The sequence below is a fragment of the Aquila chrysaetos genome, chromosome 16, assembly GCF_900496995.4.
Source record: "Aquila chrysaetos chrysaetos chromosome 16, bAquChr1.4, whole genome shotgun sequence".
NCBI classification, from domain to species: domain Eukaryota; kingdom Metazoa; phylum Chordata; class Aves; order Accipitriformes; family Accipitridae; genus Aquila; species Aquila chrysaetos.
This window is the reverse complement of record NC_044019.1, coordinates 3,759,613-3,781,756: the sequence shown is the minus strand read 5'-3', so window position 1 is coordinate 3,781,756 and position 22,144 is coordinate 3,759,613. Positions and strand designations below refer to the sequence as shown.

At 38.7% G+C, this 22,144-nt stretch overlaps 1 protein-coding gene and 1 long non-coding RNA gene across 15 annotated transcripts; one reads left to right on the top strand and one right to left on the bottom strand.

Annotated features, from left to right (window-relative positions):
• Positions 1–64: 64 nt before the first annotated feature.
• RCAN3 (RCAN family member 3) lies at positions 65–22,072 on the bottom strand. 14 transcript variants are annotated; one of them, XM_041128965.1, is made up of 7 exons: positions 21,808–22,072; positions 21,069–21,276; positions 18,293–18,333; positions 16,074–16,315; positions 11,944–12,117; positions 11,181–11,352; positions 65–2,284 (listed from the first exon to the last, which is right to left on the bottom strand). In XM_041128965.1, the coding sequence occupies exons 4-7, from the start codon at positions 16,266–16,268 to the stop codon at positions 2,076–2,078; spliced, it is 750 nt and encodes a 249-aa protein (XP_040984899.1). In that variant the 5' UTR covers positions 16,269–16,315; positions 18,293–18,333; positions 21,069–21,276; positions 21,808–22,072; the 3' UTR covers positions 65–2,075. The 14 variants fall into 14 exon arrangements, with proteins under 14 accessions (XP_040984899.1, XP_029895821.1, XP_029895829.1 ...); XM_030039961.1 differs by having other exon boundaries at positions 21,069–21,279; positions 21,906–22,072; XM_030039969.1 differs by having other exon boundaries at positions 21,246–21,279; positions 21,906–22,072.
• Positions 3,057–10,199, top strand: LOC121233840. Its single transcript, XR_005934068.1, has 3 exons — positions 3,057–3,069; positions 6,783–6,787; positions 10,066–10,199. It is a non-coding gene; the product is annotated as an uncharacterized LOC121233840 (long non-coding RNA).
• Positions 22,073–22,144: the final 72 nt, after the last annotated feature.

Here is a 22,144-nt window from a genome sequence, read left to right as displayed (position 1 = left end):
ATACCATTAGAAAACGGACATATCAAACTTGGGCCGATATGGAATACAGTTAAAAAACCACATGTGAATGGCACTGCATTGTTTTTATTTTAAGTGTCTTTACACAATGGAAGATGTTGGAATGCAAATTGTTATACATTTTACACAAGATACATTGACAACACTACTTGCTTCATTTGCCTTATAAAACTGTTTCTGAAGGTTTTCCACTTATTCCTACTCACAGCAACTTCTACAATGGGGTAGAAATTAAACAATTAACAAAATATAAACACCACAGAAAATCCAAAATGGACTTCTGGAATTTTAAAAATACACAAGCCTGATGGACAACACAAGGGGTTTTTTTTGTTTTGTTTTTTTTGTTTTGGTTTTTTTTTTTTTTTAAATAACATGGAACAGTGAGACAGAGAAGTCAAGACTTTGAGCGATTTTAATACCTGAAGAGATACAGAAATATCATGCCTGTGGAGGCAAGATGAACAAAACCCATCTTTCTACCTTTTTAATATACACTATTCCTGCCTCTGGAACAAGGACCTGCCTGCAGGATCCCATTTTGCAACTTGAAGCTGGTGGCAGGAAGGGATCACAAGCTGGCACAATACGGAGTTCAAAACTACCATGCAAATTCATGACGATTACTTTTTCTCTCTGCCGTCAATCAAGTGAAAACACTTTTGAAAATTCAATAAGCACGTCATGGAGAACTGAAACACACAAAAATGAATTTGAAAAAGGCCAATTTCTGAATGATTTCTATGTATGAACATCAGTGGCCTGGTTTGTTCACAAATAATTTTATTCTTTTAAATAGAAAAAAGAAGAATCTGTCTAGACTAAAAAAGGTTGGTTATAAAATAGCATAAAAGCATAGGAGCATGTGTCATTACACCGAGGCCTATTTTCCTCTTACTAAAACACACTTAACACAAGATCACAAAATTAAAAACCTGTATTTTAAAAGAGGCATCCTGGCCTCAGAAGTAGCAGATGCTCTATCAGACAGACAGGATGCCACACAGAAAAAGTCTGAATGAAAAACAGCAAACAAGGGCTGAGACTGCATAAAAACTGGCTAAGCCAGGCAACCGATTGTCTTAAAAAAATATGAAACAGACTGGAGAAGTTTAGGAGTACAAGTTAAAAATTAACCCTAGATGCTTTATCTCCTAACATAACTTAGTCATAACGTAACAGTCACTGAATTTATTTGTAAATGGAGGCCATCTCTAGGACTGCAGAGGAACAAATGTTACCACATTTTCAAAGAGGATCAGAGACAGCACATTCAATAGCTGAATCTGTATTTCACTCTACAGATTGTAATTCACTCCTAATTAGACATCAGTGCAAACCATTGTACCTGTCAGTGTACCATCACAGATAGTAGCAGCAGCAGCGTTGGTGACAGACTTGGAGTCTGTCTTCTCCGTGGTCTGTGGTTCTTCCTCCTGTATTCTTCTCTGTGTAGTTAGCAAAACTACTTGAATTTAGTTCCATACGTGTATTTGTGCCTCATGTCAAATTAAAAACACATACTTGGCATTTCTGAGAAAAGCAAAGATTAATCTTCACCCCAGGAGATTACTAGCTGGGAAGGAATTTTAGCATAAAAAGAGTACGTTTCACTTGCATTTAACACTATATTAACTGGAAGCTGTTGTACCAGTACAGATCAGCTTTTAATTGCTATACAATGAACTTTCTTGAATCCAATCATGACAGTAAGATATTATTTCAGCACTTGGTACATCACACTGTACAACATAAAGAAAAGGGCAACATCTTAAAAAAAAAACAAACCAAAAACAAACCAAAAACCAACCAAAAACACCACAACCAGACTTCCTATTTTTCACTATTTCAAGTCAGGTGGATTTGCTACACTTGGGGGACTAGTCCCTAAAATTAAAGTGCTTTTCAGAGCATTGGCATCCAAAATCTTGAACATGAGAGACAACTACAAGTAAAATCTGTTGTCGCTATACATAACATATAGCAGCAGTACAGACATCAACACATGTACTCAATTAAGTGTCTGATTCTTGATACTATCTTGAGCACCACACAATTTAACAGTGCATAGTACCCCCTACCTCCAGTGTACAATCAAATGCTTTAGATTCATTGAGGATTGTTGCAGGTGGTTCTGGACGCCTTGTCTGCATGATCTTCTGTTTGGGATTTTTTATTTCATCTTCCTCTTCTGTCTCACTTTCACAGACATGGACGACTACACTAGGAGTTGATTCTGTTCCTGCATGAAGCTCGTACTTTTCCCCTGAAGAGCAGCAAACAAAAATCATGCTAAGAACACCCCCAAGGAAAAGCATTAAGTCACTTTATCTCAAAAACTCCTTACTATATGCAGTAACACAACCAAATATTCATTTATTCCCATCTCATCTTTAATTTGCTCAACTTCCACACTTCACTAGACCTGTTAAATGTTTTAAAATAGTCCCTGTATCTGTTACACTGTACTTTGAATAAAATCAATCTTTTAATTCATATTTAAAGGAAGGGACGGAGGGATGTAAAAAACTATCGTGAAACACTGAAGACATCAGAATACAAGCAGCTGTAAAGGGAACTAGGCCTTAAGCCTCATTGTTTCTAAGACTATTCATATCAGACATATAACTAATGATTAGAGATTGCTTTAGATGTGATGAATAGAATGCAGGTGCTTAAAAAACAATGTGTGTAAGCTGCTTATTTGTCCTATGTGTAGCCCCCACCATGGCTGGCTAAAAACCCAGTCAAGCTGAATCAACAGAAGAAGAATGTAATCATACATCTTAGACCTAAGACATGGGAGTAAGTTATTAACTTTACAACAAAATAAATTAATTGAATACCCTCAGTGATTTTCAGAAACTCAAAGGTGATCTTTGATGTGTAAGAAGATAAGTGATTGTGGTGACCCAAGACCTTCTGCCTACGACCACTAACTTCAGAAGAACCGGGACACAAGAATTGATGAGATAAATTGATGAATGATAACGACATAGGAACTGAGATCAACTGGAAAATTACAAAGACTTTGGACTGGGATAATGGGTGGTAAAAGGTATATAAGACTGAGAAATTTTTGGAAGTTTGCCATTCACTGCGGTGGTGGCCCAACTCTGCATTGTTAATAAAGCAAATCTAGAGAAACCCATGACTGAAAATCCTTTAACAGAATTGGCACCCCAGATGGGGCTCTAGGACACAAGAGAGAAAGAGAGCAACTGGATATTTCTCTGGACAAACCCGTTACCAACGCTCAATTGCCGGCAGAAATAATCAGGTGAGTTCACCTAAGAGACTTGGGCATGGGTAATTCCAGATAAAATTATCCTGGGAAACTCTTGTGTTCAAACTTGCAAAAAAAATATTAAGAAAGATGGGGTCAGCACCCAGCGTTGAAAGGGGGACGCCCCTTGCTGAGGTTTTAGAAAATTTGAAAAAGATACCCTTGGCACAGGCATTGGAAAAAAGGAAATTGATAATATTGTGCCAAGAGGAATGGCCATTCCTGACAAGAAATAGAGGAGGAGGGCCAATGGATGAATGGCCTCCTACGGGAACATTTAAACCCCATAAGCAGAAGTTTTTGAGAATGATTTTGGAAGACTCTGGAAGTCAAGATATTGATTATTGGTATATTTGGTGTAACTGGGCACAACAAAGGAGGAAAACTCCCCTATTGAAAACGAGGAAAAGTTTACTTCCCTCAGCCCCTGAGGCTGAGGAAACTGAGCTTTTCTCAAAGGGTGCTGACATGTACCCAAAGCGTTTGGACTACATCCCAAACCCAAGAGCAGGACCGGGTACACCTGCTGAAGTTCCTGCAGTAACTGCAGTAATGAGGCATGAACCTTGGAAACAAGGTGATTTAGTAGCTTGGCAGTCGAAGATGCCTCGGCTGCGTGATGATGCTGAAAAATGTGCTCAATTGTTATCGGGAATTGTCACTGATTATACCCCTAGTTGGAATGATATGAGGACTCTGCTGCGAGAATTATTTCAGGCAGAGGAAAGAGAAAAGATTTTTCAAAAGGATAGAGAAATTGCTCAGAAAGGTCAGGGGTTAAACCCATGGCCTCAACAAGATCCAGAACGGAATCTCGCAACCACAGAAGGAACTAGTGCTCACCGAGCTGCCGTTCAACAATTAATAGAAGCAGTTCGCCAAGCTGGTGAGAGAGTAACTAATTGGACAAAGGTTTTAGAATGTAGGCAGAGACCTGATGAACATCCGAGTGATTACTGGGGACGATTGAAGGCAACTTTATTGAAATATGGGGGCATGACCCGTGACAATTTCCAGGAACCTTTAGCTATCAGTGTTTTTGTACATCAATCTGCTCCAGACATAAGTAAATATTTTAAGAAACATATGCCATGTTGGCAGGGTGAGACATTAGCTAAAATTCTAAGTATTGCTGCCTTTGTTTTTGACGGAAGAGCTGAAGAAAGACAAAAACAGGAAAAAGAGAAATTAAAAATCAAAAGAAAGCAAGAGCGGAAAGAGAAGGAGAGAGAAATTAGGCTGTTAGCTGCAGCAATTACTCAGAATTTTAACCCACGAATAAGAGGTCAGGGATTTTCTCGGGGGAGATTTAGGGGAAGAGGGGGGCAAAACAGAGTTCCCCCTGTTTCCCAACATGCTAACTCTTTAGAGTGTTTTTATTGTAGAAATTTAGGACATAGGCAAAGACAGTGTCCACTGAGACCTGTTGCAACCCGAGGCAGACTTCCACCTGCCCGACCCCCACGACCTCATTCGCAGTAAAGAATGGTACTCCTCTTCTCTGGAAACTAAAAGAGCAATGGAACCTGTCGGAATCAAGGTAGATGAGCGCAGTCAGATTTCTGCAAAGGTAAACTGTATTCTTGTTACTTTCCTAGTAGATACGGGAGCGACATTGTCTTTGTTAAATTTTGAAATCCCCCAGATGTCAAATGAAGTTGTGATAATACGGGGGGTGGTGGGGGGAAGAGATAAAATATTTGTCTACTCCTCTACCAGTAGTTTTGAATGAAAAATCAGTCTGGGGAAGATTTGTAATTACTCCAGACTCTCCTGTTTCCCTTCTGGGATGAGACCTCTTGCAGGAATTTGGCACATTTATCTCTTTGGTGCCTACAGGGATCCGATTAATTGTAACGGGTTCTGAAGTAATCCAACTTAAAGAACAAAACCATAGTGATTTACAAATACCACCCGAATTAGCTGGAGTTCCCAGAGAACTTTGGAGTACATCAGGATTATTAAAATCTGCTGAATCAGTTGTGATAAAAACAAAAGAAGGGACTCCTCCCTCAATTCGGCAATATCCAATTATAAATGAAGCCATTTGTACCATTTGAAAACAAATTGTGCATTTTTTAGAAAAGGGGATTTTGAAAGAATGCCGTAGTCCCTATAATACCCCAATTTTGCCAGTGAGTAGACGTAGGACAGATAAGGATGGAGATCCTGAATGTAGGCTTGTTCAAGATTTACAAGCAGTGAATGAGCAGGTAATTGCTCCACACCCTGTGGTGCCAGATCCTAGTTTGATTTTAACCCAGATTCCAGTCTGGGTGCAGTATTTTACAGTGCTTAGCCTTACCGGAGCTTTCTTTAGTATTCCAATTGCTGAAGAAAGCCAGCCAATTTTTGCCTTTACTTGGCAAGGGAAACAACTTACTTGGACCAGGCTGCCACAAGATTTTACCAGCTCACCAACAATTTTTTCTCAGATTTTGAAGAATGATTTACAAGATATAGTTTTTTCCAAATAAATCGATCTTGGTGCAATATGTTAATGATTTATTATTGGCAAGTAAAACTGAGAATGATTGTATTGGAGATACACAGATACTCAGTATCCAACTTGTTAAAAAGGGACACCGTGCATCTCCATCTAAATTGCAGTTTTGCAAACAGCAAGTAAAATATTTGGGATTTATATTAAAGCCCAGAAGGTGAGATGTAGACCCTGAATGAGATCAAGCAATTCAAGAAATACCTAGACCAGTGACAAAAAAAGCAGTTGAGAGGATTTTTAGGACAGGTAAGATTTTGCCGTCCTTGGATCCCGGGATTCAGTGAAATAGCTAAACCTCTGCATGAAGCAACTTGAAATGAGGAAATGGAACCAATCGCTTGAGATACTGAGAGGGAGAAAGCCTTTCATACTTTAAAGGCTGCACTCTTATCTGCCCCAGCGTTAGGGCTTCCTGATTATTCAAAACCTTTTAAATTATATTGTGATGAAGCAAAAGGGGTTGCAAAGGGAGCATTAGTACAAACTTTAGGACCGCATGAGAGACCTGTTGCTTATTTTTCTTCTACCTTGGATCCAGTGACTAAAGGAACTCCTTTTTGTATCAGAGCAATAGCAGCTGCAGCTGAAATGGTTGGGAAAACCAGAACAATTGTTTTAGGTCATCCACTAACTGTTTGTGTACCCCATGAGGTAGAAATTTTGTTAAAGCAATATGTGGAGAAAGCTTTGTCTCCACAATGGGCACACAGATGTGAAATAATTCTTTTATTGGCTGATAATTTGAAACTGGAAAGGTGCAATACTTTAAACCCTGCGACTTTAATGCCTTTACCCTCTGACGGAGAAAAAGATAACCACAATTGTGTTTATCTCGTAAGTGAAACCAGCAGGCTGCAAGATGACCTGAGAGATCAACCTTTAGGTAACACTGATTTAAACCTCTTCACGGATGGCTCATCTTACTATGAAGAAGGTCAAAGATATACCGGTTTCGCAGTCACCACAGAAACACAGGTACTGTTGGCCAGATCTTTGCCTGCACCTTTAGGTGCACAAGGAGCAGAAATAGTTACTCTAACTGAAGCTGCTAAATATGTGATTGGAGTAAGATTTAACATTTATACAGACTCTAAATATGCCTTTGGTGTATGTCATGCTACGGGGACTTTATGGAAAGAAAGGGTTTTTCTGACTTCAGCGGGAAAAACTGCTGCCCATGGACAACAGATCAAAGACCTCTTAGAGGCAATCCAATTGCCCTCTGAAATATCTGTGAGCTATAATAAAGGCACATACACAAAGACAAGACATGATCGCAAAGGGAAATTCTGTAGCTGACCAAGCCGGTAGAGGAGCAGCACGACAGGTCGTGTCCGTTATGTCTCTGTTACAACATGAAATAACATTTGAGCTCCCAGACGTGAATAAGCTGTATGAAGATCTCTCTGAAGAAGAAAGACAACAACAGACTCAGCTGGGAGCCCACCGGCGAGAAGGGCAGTGGATTCTGAATAACAAACCTCTCCTTCCAAAAAGGTATTTATTATCGATAACACGGTGGCACCATGAGAGGACCCATGGGGGACTGTAGAGCCTAGCGCTCCGAATCCAGAGACTCTGGGCAGCCCCGGGAATTTATGCAGCAGCAAAAAGAATTTGTGAAGGATGTAAGCTTTGCAGACAATATGCTTCGGTGTGAATTAAACCTCCCGGTGGGAAAAGACCTCCAGCCACCTTTCCTTTTCAAAAAACTCCAAATTGATTATGCAGACATGCCAAAAACAATGGGGTACTCTTACATGTTAGTGATTGTTGATCAACTATCAGGATGGGTGGAAGCTTTCCTGACTAGGAAAAATGATTCTAAGGCAGTAGTAAAAGCCTTACTGAAAGAAATCATTCCAAGGTATGGGGTTCCTGAAGTAATTGATTCAGATTGAGGGAGTCAATTCACAGCTGCTATCCTGATATAGATTTATAATTCTTTAGGGATTTTTAATAAATTTCATACTCCAGAGCATCCCAAATCATCTGGTCAAGTAGAATGAATGAATATGACATTGAAGGAGAAGTTAGTAAAGGTTTGTAAACAGACTGGTTTGAAATGGCCTGAGGCCTTAAATTTGGTTTTGTGGGATATTAGGAATACTCCAAGGCAACCAATTGGAGTTTCTCCGGCTGAGATCCTTTTTGGGAGAATACTTGCTGTTCCAGGTACATATGTGCCAGCAAAGACTAGCCTCTTGGATGGACATGAACAGGTAACACAATACCTTTTGTGTCTCCAAAATTCTTTTTTCCAAATGCGTAACTATGCCTATTGGTATCAGGGAATAAGCCCTGAAATCCAAGTTCATGATATACAGCCAGGGGACAAAGTTTATATAAAGAATTTCAAAAGAAAAAACAGATCTGAACCAAAATGGGAAGGACCTTATACTGTTCTACTAACTTCTTTTTATGCCATCAAGGTATCTGGGAAAGAAACTTGGATCCATCATTCACACGCCCGCAAAGAATCTGAAGAATAACAGACAATTGTGAAGTATTATTCCTTTTTGTACTTGTTTGTATTTTACCCTGGAGTGACACCTTGTGGACAAAATTTGCATTGCGCTATCGAGATGCCCGTACCAATAGAACTGTTAATACATATAGTGATTGTTCTTCTCAACTTTCGGGCCAAATTACACACCTACGTGCAAAGCCTGGACAGGTCATTTTTTTTGGCTAGTTATCCGAAGACGAGACAGAGAGACCCTATTTATCTGCTTCTTAATTCTCTCGAATTCTGTGCCAACGTTAGAAGTAGATTTGATGATCCGTGGGATACTTGGTCCAACAGTCATGGCTTTTCTAAACAGTGGTGGGGATATGGCATTCTGAGAACTTATCCTGTATATCATATTCACCTTCAAGAACCAACATGGGGAATTGGAATATGGTGCTTTGCCCATCAAATGTGGAGACTTTATGGTAAGGGAGACTGGTGCTGTCATCGATTCTATCTATCAAGCAACTGTTTTACTTTCAAATTTAGGATTGTAATAATCAAATGGAGACCTAATCTTGAGTGGAATTTTTGGCACCGTCACATGGATTATCCTCATTCATATTATAACATGTCATCTCTGAATGTGTTAAAACAATTTGTATGGAAACCTAGGGATTTTCACCAAGTAGAAAATGCCTGGACCAACAATATGCATGTGTCATTGATGAAATCTTTTACTAATAATCTAAATCTAAGTGAATGTTAGATTTGTGTTGCTCTACCAAAGACAGTGAATCAAGGATTTCACTTAGTAGGAATACCGATTCCTAAAAGTGCAAATTAGAAAAAATACTGGTTTAATACTACTTTTTCCAAATCTTATGAAGAACAAATTTGGGAAATTAGACTATCAAATTCAGGAGATTATTCACAAGTCCACTGTGTACAAAGATGTTATCCCCCAAGTGTTGATAATCAACATTTATGCAAAAATCATTCATTTGTAGGAAATTGGACTCAATGTCAAAACACAACTTCTATCAACTCAGGATTGCGTTCAAGCTGGCGAGCACCTGAGGACTTAGGCATTTTTTGGTTAAGTGGGAGCAAAGCTTATAAAGCTTTGCCTCCAGACTGGGGAGGTATTTGTACCCTAGGAGTAATGTCTACAGATTTGGAAATTCACCCAAAAGCTGTCTCAAGTGCAACATGGCATAGAACCTTTCTAATTCAAACCCGAGGAACTCTAAATCCTTTGATTGAAAGACCAACAGGATTCCATTCATTTGTTAGGTGGTTAATTCCAGCTTTAGGAGTAAGTGAATTGGAAAAAGCAGTCTTAAATGTCCTGGAGAAATGGAAAAACTAGCAAATTCAACTGCTCACGGACTTTTCACTCTCCAGAAAGAGGTAACTGAACTTTCAAAAATGACTATCCAAAACTGAATGGCTTTAGACATGATTCTGGCTTCACAAAGTGGAGTTTGTACTGTCCTAAATACCAGTTGCTGTATGTATACTGATCGATCAGGAGAATTAATAACAGACGTCCAGAAAATTTGGGAGGTTAGTGCCACAATGCAACAAATTCAAAGAGGTGACACATCCTGGGGATTTTCTGACACATTCTCTTGGTTAACATCTTGGTTTCCAAATAGTCTTTTTTGTTATAATCACAGTAGTATGTGTGATTGTTTTGTTCCAATGCTGTGTAAGTTGTAACTCTAGGATAATACAGAAGATAGAAAGAGAAATGTGGAGTTATCAATAGGATCACAGGAGTGCGATGAAAAACAAAAGGAGGGAATTGTAAAGGGAACTAGGCCTTAAGCCTCATTGTTTCTAAGACTATTCATATCAGACATATACCTAATGATTAGAAATTGCTTTAGATGTGATGAATAGAATGCAGGTGCTTAAAAAACAATATGTGTAAGCTGCTTATTTGTCCTATGTGTAGCCCCCACCATGGCTGGCTAAAAACCCAGTCAAGCTGAATCAACAGAAGAAGAATGTAATCATACATCTTAGACCTAAGACATGGGAGTAAGTTATTAACTTTACAACAAAATAAATTAATTGAATACCCTCAGTGATTTTCAGGAATTCAAAGGTGATCTTTGATGTGTAAGAAGATAAGTGATTGTGGTGACCCAAGACCTTCTGCCTACGACCACTAACTTCAGAAGAACCGGGACACAAGAATTGATGAGATAAATTGATGAATGATAACGACATAGGAACTGAGATCAACTGGAAAATTACAAAGACTTTGGACTGGGATAATGGGTGGTAAAAGGTATATAAGACTGAGAAATTTTTGGAAGTTTGCCATTCACTGCGGTGGTGGCCCAACTCTGCATTGTTAATAAAGCAAACCTAGAGAAACCCATGACTGAAAATCCTTTAACAGCAGCATACAAATTTTTAAGTGGCACCATTTATGCTGTACATTTACATGACACTTGTAAATGAAAAGCTACAAAAGCATTTGAAAACATTAAGCCTCCTGATTCCCTGCTTTTCACAGAAAGCAAACAGCATGTTTCCTAGGAAGGCTCATAAAGAAGTTTGACGATTAAACACAAAAAGTACATATTAGCATCCTTAATAACTGGAGCTGTCCATCTGCCAGAGACTGAACTTCTCATTCCTCTTGTTTGTTACTTAATATTGACACTATAACAAAATTCAATAAATGGATGTGAGGGAGCTAGTACCACACAGTCCAGTTCTGTGCTATACTTTCAATTAACGGATTAAGTAAAAAAAAAGTGATGGATCATTTTATTCAAGTAAGAAACATCACATAAGAGAGACTCTGTTTCTTCACACAGAAAGAAAGGTAAGTAGATAAATTCCCTCGTTAACTATTTTTGAAGTTAAGTAACACAACAAAAGCAGGTAAATATTCCTACCTGGTCCCAACTTGGAGACAGCACAAAGCAAGTCATAGTTTATCAGGGGAGTTGCATCTTCACTCTGTTTCCATCCAACTGGTGGAGATGCAGGTGGTGATATCAGGAACTGTTTAACAGGTTGTGGAGGAAGGAGGTAGGACTTGTCACCTATTTCACTGGATACCTGCACCTGCAGACAAAAGCCAGGAGATACAGAATAAGATGACAAATATTAATTCTCTTTTTATTTAGTCTCCTTCCCCAATAATGCATGTCCATGCTGTGTGTTAGCAATGCTTAATTTAGCCTAGCTTTAAAAATAAAAGTAGTACAGCTTTTGTCAGTGCTCTTGGTACAACACCTCAGAGAAACGCTGCGGTTAAGAAATTGGCCTATGTAAGTGTTGACAATGTAGCTGTATATGACACATACAAGCTGCTAATCCAACAAGAAGAATATGTCTGTAAAGCACCTATTATAAAGAGACCTTTGGATCCACATATTTTCTTTCAGCACATTTCTGTTTATGTATGGGGGAAGGTGGTTTGTGTCACCACTCAGCAACTGTTCCGTACCAGTTACAATGCTGTAAGCTCAAGCTGAAAAGCAAAACTGTCCCCTAAAGCATGAATTTCTCAATGAGTGAAAGTAATACATCTCAGCGTAGAGGAATGAGGTTGAAGGTTAACTTCAGATATTTATCACAAATGAAACTCATGGGCAAATGTGGAATAAAGAAGAAACAGGGACACACGTACAACATCTTAGTGTTCCATAATACCTGTGCAAAGTACAGCTTCAGCTTTTTGCCGTTGAAGTCAGTTTCATGCAGTTCTATCCGTGCTCTTGCTGCTGCCTCTGGATTACTGAAGTTTATCCTTACTCTTCTAAAGCTTTTAAACAACTGGAATGTAACTTGATTATCGTAGACTGTGAAAAGTGCTTCGAATCTTTCCTGCAGATGAAGTACAAAGATTCTCCAAACACAAAATGAACGTTTTCACTCAATGAAAACACATCTTCCTTTCACTTCCCTTTCCCAAATCCCATTAATTTCCTTAATCTCCTAAACCTGCACACTCCATACTTCCGTCAGTTGCCCCCACTTGCAAATCTGCATTCAGTGTAGCACTGCTTTGTCTCACTATTTACATCGGAATTCCAAGAGCGCATTGATGTGAACGAGCCACTCAAACTCTTAATACACAAACTGCCACCTAGCGACAGTTACTCAAAGGTGCCGATGTCAACAAAAATACTGGTACTTGCACATGACTTTCACCCAAGCGTCTCCAGTAGTACTATGCAAATCAGTTAATTTTTATATTAGATAAACTAAAGTACTGAGTGCTTAAGGAAAATGTCAAAATCCTCAGGATGAATTAATAAGACTACTTTGGAAGAGACAAAAATCTATTATTACTAAACAACACTTGTTCACAAAAATAAAAAATTGAAAAAAATCACGGTTTATTGATTATGGAATCTTATCATCAAGTTCTTTAATAAATAATAACTGCATTGTTGTGAAACTCAATCTGTTTTAATTTACTAGTTCTGTGTTCTACAAGAGACCTAATTTGCAGATATTTCTTTTTTTTCCCTAGCTTAAATACACTAGGAAAAAAAATTTTCATTCACTGTAAAAAGTCAGATTAAAACCAACAGATGAGAAGTGTGCAAGCAATCTCTTTTCAATTTATTTATTATGTTCTGATAATACTCAGTTATTCAGAGAGATCTACATAAGCAAATAAGAGAAAAAGTAACATTTTTTCATTAAGAACTCTTCCCAATGACAATAGTTAAATTGCTTGATTCCAATAGACACCAATCTCTTTACAAAAATCTTGTTGATGCCTTCATTCCTCTAAAAATAATTACAGGATGAGGTGCTTTCATTTTAAATAGGACTGCAGAAATTCTTCAGATGATACCCGTGTTAGTTTTAACAAAAATATGATTTTACTGCACAATTCTCTCCAATCTGTACAACGTCAAGGTCTTTATTAAATCAGAAAACCTGTTCCTTCTGCACACTGGCCAAATTTTGTACTTGACAAACACAAAACTGCAATCTAGTGGATCAAAGCTGCAACTGAAAATGATGAAGACAGTGTTCCAATCATAATGTTACCCTCAAAAAGGTGAGTATTTGAGAAAGAAACAATAAATACTTTTACTCTGAATTTTTCAACTTCTGCTGTTTGAACTAAACTTGAAAAAACACTTTTAGATGCTATGTAAAAGAAAAAATTATTAAAATGTATGCCAACTTAGACATCTTACAGTTTTTCTGTAAACATACCTTGTATTTAACCCACAACACTTAAACAAAAGTGGAAACTGATGGCACTAAATTCAACAACTTAACAGTCAATTGAACATGACCTGTTAATGTTTAAATGTTGTTTTAACAAATCAACAGTAAAAACAGAAATATAGCTAGAAAATGTCAAACAAATGGATGAAAGAACTAGGGCAAAACCAGAACCTGAGCAAAATGCTTCATAAGAATTAAATATATAGATTTCAAATCGATAGTGTCTTTTTAGCCTTTTCTCCTCACCAGAATATTAATCATCACTTACTTATGTGAAGTTTCACAGATGAAAATGCGGAGCATAAAATATTTATGCATACATACAGAACCAGGCAATCTATTTTTTTACAGATGTGACTACTACAAAATCAGGGAAGAGGAAGACTGATTTTGATAGTCTGCTCGAAAGTGCTGCTAGCTTTCCCAGCATTACCAAATGAACTAAAAGAACATTGGGTAGCAAAACTCTAAGTGCCAAAAAAACCACCCCACCCTCTAAAAAAATAAACCCTAAAATCACCACAAATTTTCAAATTGCTTTCTGTTTGTGCACTGTTTCATGAACTGTTTGCTGTGCATTCAGCCTTTAAAAGAAGATGTAGGTAGAAGTAAATCAAGCCATTGAAACATGTGTCCAGGGGCTGACTAAGCTGAATTTCATAAAACAGATAAAAGCCATATAATATATCAAAGCACCTCTATTCTTTCAAGCACTAGGAAGAAGTCTGCATAGTAAGCGTTCGATTTATAGATATAATGTATAATTCTGACCTATTCTAAACTAATATCTTGGCTATGACAATCAGCTTAGATTAGCTTGCTGATAGTACAATCAGTACACCTTAAAAACTACATTTGAAATGAAAAATTTTAAATTTGTGGTTAAATTTACAAGCGGTTTAATGTGGCACCTAATTATCCCAGCATCATTAGAGAAAAAGCTAGCACACCTCCCTTGATACACCTTGTATGCACAGACATACTATGGGAATACTTTCATGGAAAAAAGCAAATGTGCATTAAAATGACAGATCACATGTAGACACGTGCAAAACAATTTAGCAAGGCAACATTTCCAGTGCACACTTTCTATACTGGACACACAATGAATTATGGGGCACTGCTATTTCTGTAGCATGAGAGTTAAATTAGTCCAGTGCATTATTTAATGTTCCATTGATTAACTGATGCTTTACTACCTTCTTCCAAGGGCAGTAACCACCGAAACAAATGGACTGCTGCCCACTTACAAGTCTTTTGAACTAGAAGCTGATCTAGTAGAAGCAGTAACAATTTAAATTAGTCATCGGTGAGTTAAAAATTTATCTAGAAAAGGAGATGTCATCTTGCTTTTTTTTTTTTAATTAGATGACATATGATTTACATACTCTTATGCATTGCCCATTTTGTCTTCCAGTAAAAACAGCATTAATATACAAGGCTAGAAATTAAGCCTTCTGCTGACATACATAGGCTAGCAAAAACTCTCACTCTTTGAAGAAAAGCATTTAACACCAGGCATGTAAATAATGGCTAGTGCACTTTATCTCATTCTCTCTATAAAACATGGGAAAGAAAAAATAAAGCACTGCATCTGAAAATAAGCCATCAAAGACTCAACAGCCTTTTCTGGCATCTGTCTTTCATACCCATAGGAATACAATTACAACAAACTATAAGAACAACAGCTCTCATTATGTAATATCCTCCTCCCTACCCAAAAGGGGATCTGTAAGCTGCTTTTACAAACTGTTTATGTGACACCATGTGCATGTTCTCAACCGATCACTGTTCCTTTTATTTTGAATGTACTATGTCCATTTGTTGGGAGCACTGGCTTAGGAATTCAGCTCACAGCAAATATTTGAAAGATTGACTTAAATATAAGTACACAATTTAGCAACTCTGAGGCACAGAGCAGCATTTCCTATCTGACACCACACCTTTCCCTCAGATGTTGAAAACTTTCAGCAAAACTGTAGGCTTCATCAGTACTTTTGTAAACTGAAACTGAAGAAGTCGCAGACCAAAACTTTCATATAAGCCCCTCCTATCTTCCCCCACTCATGTAATGTACATAATTTTCCCTGATGCTCTTGGAAGCAAAGGGAAAGTACAGATTTGACTGAATATAAATGTTAGCAGGCCAGAGAAGGTTTAGATTATTGTAAGGTCTTTATAAGCCACTTTCAAGGTGTTCAAGTCAGAACATACATCCTGCAAATTTATAATGCTCTTTTAACAGAATCCTTGCCTTGAAATAAAACATTTAAATCTGCTTTCAGATTTTATTTAAATCTGCCCTTGGATGTGGTACATTGGATAAAAAGAAAAAAAATCGGAAGAGCTTTTCATGGGAGAAGCACTCTGTACCTATTAACAATGTCAAATGCCCGAAAAGTGTAGTATTATCTGCTCTTTGGTAACTGTACTCATTCTGATCTGAGCTCACCAGGTAAATACTTTGGGTTGTTTTTTTCCCTCCAATTATAATATGCAGTAACACACTGAAAATTCAGACAAAACTGTTCAATAGCTGTATCTATACTTACAATACTATGCCCCAAATATACCTCTCTCCACCTTACCTTTTCTTCCTGTACCTCAAACACCGCTTCATGAACACTGCAAGCAAAGAGTGAGGTAGGCAAGTCACTTAAATCCATCATCTCTTCCAAATCATCTTCATTTTCTCCAAAAATCATCTGTTCTTCCTCTTCTTGGTCACTGCTGTAGAGGTCTGACTGGCTGTCACTCCAGGACTTCATAGTATCTCTGAGCATCGTTCACCCAAGCAACTCTTCTTTATGTTCCAGTTTCTAATAGGGGTCTGCCATTCCAAAAAACAAAACCAAAAGAGAATATGAAGATACCACATCTTCTTGCTTTGACTGTTCTTTAAGGCAAACAATTTGACAAAAAAAGAATAGAAATCAACATGAAACTTGTTCTCTCATCCACAAAACAGAAGCACTGTATCCCATTTCTGTAAATGAGATAAAGACTCCGCTGTTCTAGCTATGAAAAGGAAGATAAAGTCACTCAGTCAAGTAAATGAAATTTCTCCTCCCTTTACTCTGACAGAAATCAAGAACTACAATATTGTTCTAGAAGCTTTTCTCCATGACACACTTTTCAGTTAATAGCAATTTCTTATTTAATAACTTAAAAGCACTTCCCAAGCAATCAGAGTAGTCTTCTGATATTTGAAGAAATATCTTTATTGCATCAATGGGAACACATGTATAGAGCAAAATTAAATCATCTGTCCAAAGACTCTCCAAGCCAGTGGCAGATATGGGAACAAAACCTAAGATCTCCTAATGTAAGGAGATTTCCTTCCCCTAAGCACTGGAGCATGCCTTTCCCATAGGTAAGAGAGTATCTACAGCCTTGAGTAAACACATCAAGGAAGAAGAAAAAAAAAAATGCTAACAAGCAAGAGATTTTAGGTAAACTAGTTTTTACACAATAAAAAAGATTTTAATGAAGCATACCTTTTGCCACCTATTGCTGTAAAAATCACAAGGAGGTTATCACACTACTATATATTCTAATGTAAATGACAGAAAACATGTAACTGCACTATATCTAGATTTGGAGGGGGTGTTAATTTGTGACAACGCTACAGAGGTAAGTAAATATATTATGCTTCATTGGCAATGATCTCATTTGAATATTTGCTTAACTAGTTTATTCTTTTGAAGCAGTCACTGAGAAATGCCTGAAATCAATATGCATTTAAAAATGCATTAAAAAATCCACATAAATCCACGCTCACTGATGGGAAAAGGTTTAAGACAAGTTTTCTAATTAACACCACCCAAACACTCTCAACACTTTGTACTTAAGGAGAAATAGCATGTGAAAATGAGAAAAAAAGATTTAGTACCTATTTAAAGTATTTACAAACTGCTTAGAGACACACACACACAAGGTGTGATGCTAACTTAAATGAGTTAAATCAATGTAACCTCAGCGCGGACACATAAAAGCTGTCTCAAGCAATGTGTGCACATGCACACCTAACTGCAGCAGTTCACGGTCACACCTTTAGTCAAACCATTACAAAGTCATGCATAGACCTGGCTAAATTTTCCCAGCACAGCAAGTTCCAAAATTTTCACAGGACATGTTCCTCAGCATCACAGAAAGATGGATGTAAATGCAAGAAAACATGTAGCTGGTGGAAACCTCATTTTTTTGTGCTTGCTGATTCATGCAAAAAGGAAAGAGAAAAGGAAAATATGCCAACACAGTAAAAACAAAAGCCACCATCTGGCTTGGCAGCACAGACTCAAAGAGAGTTCTGGGCTAATCAATTCAACATGCAACAGGACACAGACACCTACAATCAAGCCAAGCTACACGCGGACAGAATTGAGAGCAACATGCTAGCGTTATCTTAGTTTTGGTTCTACCTCCCCAAGCACCCCTGTCAGAGAAGAGTACGGATCACAATAGGAAACACCTAACCCACACACGACTGCTCCAAAACCCTGGTTTTCTGAAAAAATCAAAGAATGAGGAGACTTGCAAACAAGGCAAGAGAGCACAACTGGCACAGAAAGAGGAGAGTTTGGAAATGCTGGCATGTAAATTCAAAGACTTAATTGTGAATAAGACAGGAAGTAAGGTAACCAAGTTTTGTGTTGATCTGTTAAGTTGGCCACGCTCTGAAGAGCTTCAAAAAGTTCAGGCTGTCTGAGCCTCATAAGCTACAAAATGGAGTGAAAGCAGCAGACTGGAGGGAGGCAAATGCATCAAGAAAATAAGATTAATGGAGTGCACAATTACTGTGACTTACACTGAGCCTGTGGTAGTATTCCTCTCTTCATTCTGTTAGTACTGTGGAATCAGACATCACAATTAAAATGAGAGAGAATTTAATCCATAGATTATCAACTGAATCCATTACTCCTCCTTTAAAGTTGTTATCATCTACTATGTCATTTAAGGAGCTGCAATCTGTAGAATTACTAACACCAAACACCACAGTGACCACAGACATGTTCCTCCATTTGGTATGTTAGCACAGAGGAACACCACTTCAGAAAGAAATGAGCAAAGAGATTGACAAAATGAAGGCAGATCGGGGTTTTTATTTATACAAATAAGATGCCTGAACTCTGTATTTCTGGCTAATATTCTGTACAATGAGACTTTGTATAGGCTCCTTGAATAGAAACAATCTTCTATGCATCAATGAGACAAGTATGCAAATAACTGCTTGAAAATAAAATAAAACTGATAGTGTTAAAAAGAGCAATACAAGACACTTTCTAAAACACCAACTTAAAGACATATCAATGCATTGCGAAAAAAAAATAATCCCAGTTTTTCCTTCTTTTGCCAAATTTGGTTAAAGTAATTAATAGAATTAAAATTAAGTTCAAAGTTCCAGTGTAAGAAGGTTCTAAAACTGTGAAACTGTTATTCTGTATTTTGAAAAAAGACATCCATGCTATTTCCATGTCTGTTTGGTATAACAGAATAGGGCAATTTCGTAAATGAAAATGTGACAACATACAAAAGTCGGAGCAGTGAAAGGCAAGAATGGTAGCCAGGTAAACAATACAATTAAGGAACGGTCTTTGCCAAATCAACTCAGGAATTGGAGACAGATCAATAACAAACAACTGAAATGTTTGCAAACAAATGCCAGGAGCTCAGATATCACAGAATACCACACACACTGTAAGAGAGGATAGGAAGAAAAAAAGAAAGGGAAAAAAAGCCAACAAAAAAGCCACAAGATGTAGCTTCTTTTACGACTTAATTTATAAATGATTCAAGTAACCTACGAAATCGACAGAGATAAAGTGAGGCTGCAAGGTCACTATGATTTTCACCATGCACAAACCGGTCAACAGACATAGGCAAAACCGCCTAGCTAGCATCTTAACGTTAAGGAAATTAAACTTGCAGCTCCTACATCTTTAGTCTTCTGTGTCCTCATTCATGTCATCCAGTTCTACGTGAAACAGCCAATCAACAACTACCATTCTCTACTTGTGTATTCCCACCTTCAAAATGCACACAGATTAAAACAAACTACCAAGACAGGATTGCTCAGAGACAAGAGCTGAGATGACAGCCCGGATGATCCTGCACTGTAGGTCTGTCTTCTGTTTACCACAAAAGATCTTCCCTGTACACCTTTCACAGGGTAAATACCCTTGATATGAAGAAAATACTGCTTTTTGCTCAACAGCAATTTGTGGAATTATCAAACACAGAAAATTCTGCATAGGCATGGATTATTGGACAGAAGAGATGCTCTTCAGGTTTGTAAAGAAGTTTAAGAATCCTGATAGAAAACACACAAACCTGTCTAGGCACACTATATCCAGCTTTGCACGCAGCAAACAGCCTCACTGGTTTCAAGTTTCATTATATTTGAATTCCTTATGTTGTAACATTTAAATACAGCAACAAAAGGTTTTACTGGAAGCTATTTTCTGCTCTGTAAAAAGGCAGCGGGTCTCAAATGATGTGTGCAAGCAATACTGGAGAGCTGGGGCAGTTTAAACACCCCCATTGCCATGAAGTAGATTACATTTTCTTTCTCAACTAGTAACAAAAATTGAATTACCAGAAATCATCATGTTCCTTTAGAGAACAAGAGTAGAACCTTGTACACTATTAAGCTGCAGAAGACAATGCAGTTATTCCCTTGAATTCCTGCAAACAGTCTGCAGGGGAAGTGATTTAATAGAAGCAATCTTAGTCAAAGTTAAGGAAACATTTCAGGAACAAGATCAACAGTTCTGTATAATTTACAGTACGGCATTTCTTGCTAGTACAAAAATAAAATCTGAAAAGCTTCTGTAGAGAGCACTGAACTATAAAAGCTACTCCAACTATAATCTGTTTTTTAAAAATTAAGAATGCATCACCATTCTAATTTTTTTTAATCATAAACCTACATGGTTCATTTTAGTTTCTTCACAGATTACTTGTTTTTCCTGACTTCACCTAAATTAGTACCAAAACACCATGGCTACCGAGCAACACAAAAATATGCAAGAGCTTCCCTGAAATAAGGATGAGACAGTAAAGACTGATGTATGAATGTTAATTAAGAAGTACTATTGGAAACAGTACTGTGAGAAGTGATACTTTAACAGACTAGGTAGAATTATTTTATTGTGCAATTATCAGAAAACAACAAAATCAGAAGAAATACTTCATGCTCGATAGGTACACTGATGTGGTTATCAGTGCAACAGCCAAACTGCTCTGCTTCAGTTTTCCCTATGCAAAAAGGGAATGACTTCACTTACCTCCCTTGAATGTCAAGAAGTACCTATTTGTAAGACAGTCTGATATACATGAAAATATACAAATGCTAGTTATTTACTACAATCAGCTAATTCTTACCGCAATAAACAATTCAAAATTATAAGCAAATTAATTGTGCAGACAACTAACAATACTCATTAGCAAGCTATTTGATCACTCGCTCCCTCTTAGATTTTAGATTAAATGGCCTTACACAGCAGGACCAAAGGGATCCCAAGAACTAAAGCCACTTGGATAAGACCTTTTACTAAGTCCTTTGTTCTTCTGAGAATTAATACCTGCTTATCGTTTAAATATCAGGTGACAGGTACCTCGGAAACAAAAGCAAACTCTTCAACTTCATACAAAGCTTAAGATCTTCCGAAATTTAAGCAAACTGTGGAAATGCAGCTTCTGCCATTGAGAGCTTTAGTTCTTCATCAGAGCATCGGTGCAGACAGCACTGGTGTTTTTACCTTTGCATCGTCTGGACCCGCTCTTCAGGCACTGCTGAAATACAAGCAGCTCATTTACATTATTACATCCTTCGCGAAAGCCCTGAATACTCACAAGGACTAAAAACGCCATGGCAATTTCTACATCAACAGTCAGATCTGCTCGGAGGAGTTTATCGATACACTCGGGCTCAATCCTGCAAACCCGCAGAGGACTGGTCTACCCGGGGGAGCAGCCCTGGGCAAGTCACCGGGCTGGGGGATCAACACCCAAGTTCAGAGTTAATACGGCAAGTGATAAACACGAGGGGGGGAGGCAGAAGACTTCCCTGGGATTATTCCTTTTAAAAAAAAAAAAAACAAAACCACAACCAACCCAAACCCTCTCTATCTGCCCTAAGGAGCAACGGGTAAAGGAGAAAACAACTTCCCCGCCGCAGGCGGCAGCGGCACGGCGGGACGGTCGGGCTCGGCCAGGCCTCACCGCGCCCTCACCGACCCGCCCGGGAGGCGGCAGCGGCGGGCGGTGCTCGGCGCTGCTCAGCGAACCGTCGCCGGGCCGGGCCGGGCCGGGCCACCTCACCTCAGGACGGGACTACCTCAGGGAAGGGACGGCCGAGGGGACGGAGGAGCAACAGATGGCCGGCGGCGGGGCGCTGGGAGAAGGCGGGGGACGCTCACCCGTCTTCCTCGGCGGGGCTCCCCTCAGCAGCGGCAGAGAAGGGGCGCCGCGCAGAGAGGAGGAGGGGGGGGGGGGGGCGGCGGCGGCGGGAGCGCGCACTCGCCGCCGGTCGCCGTGCGGGAGGGGAGCGGCGGGAACGCGCCTGCGTGCGCGCCCCCTCGCCTCCGCATCGCCTCAGGGAGCTGGGGATGGGGGGGGGGGGTCGGTGACCCGGATGGAGGTGGGGGGCGACTCTGCG

What these genes read in the sequence shown, in the direction of transcription:
- RCAN3 (XM_041128965.1), bottom strand. Translation starts at nt 16,268, where the DNA reads ATGCTCAGAGATACTATGAAGTCCTGGAGTGACAGCCAGTCAGACCTC. An exon ending in TGAAGCTGTACTTTGCACAG is followed by an intron (nt 11,353 to 11,943) that starts GTATTATGGAAC and finishes TTTTGTCTGCAG; the next exon opens with GTGCAGGTATCCAGTGAAAT. An exon ending in TGTCTCCAAGTTGGGACCAG is followed by an intron (nt 2,285 to 11,180) that starts GTAGGAATATTT and finishes GCTGCTCTTCAG; the next exon opens with GGGAAAAGTACGAGCTTCAT.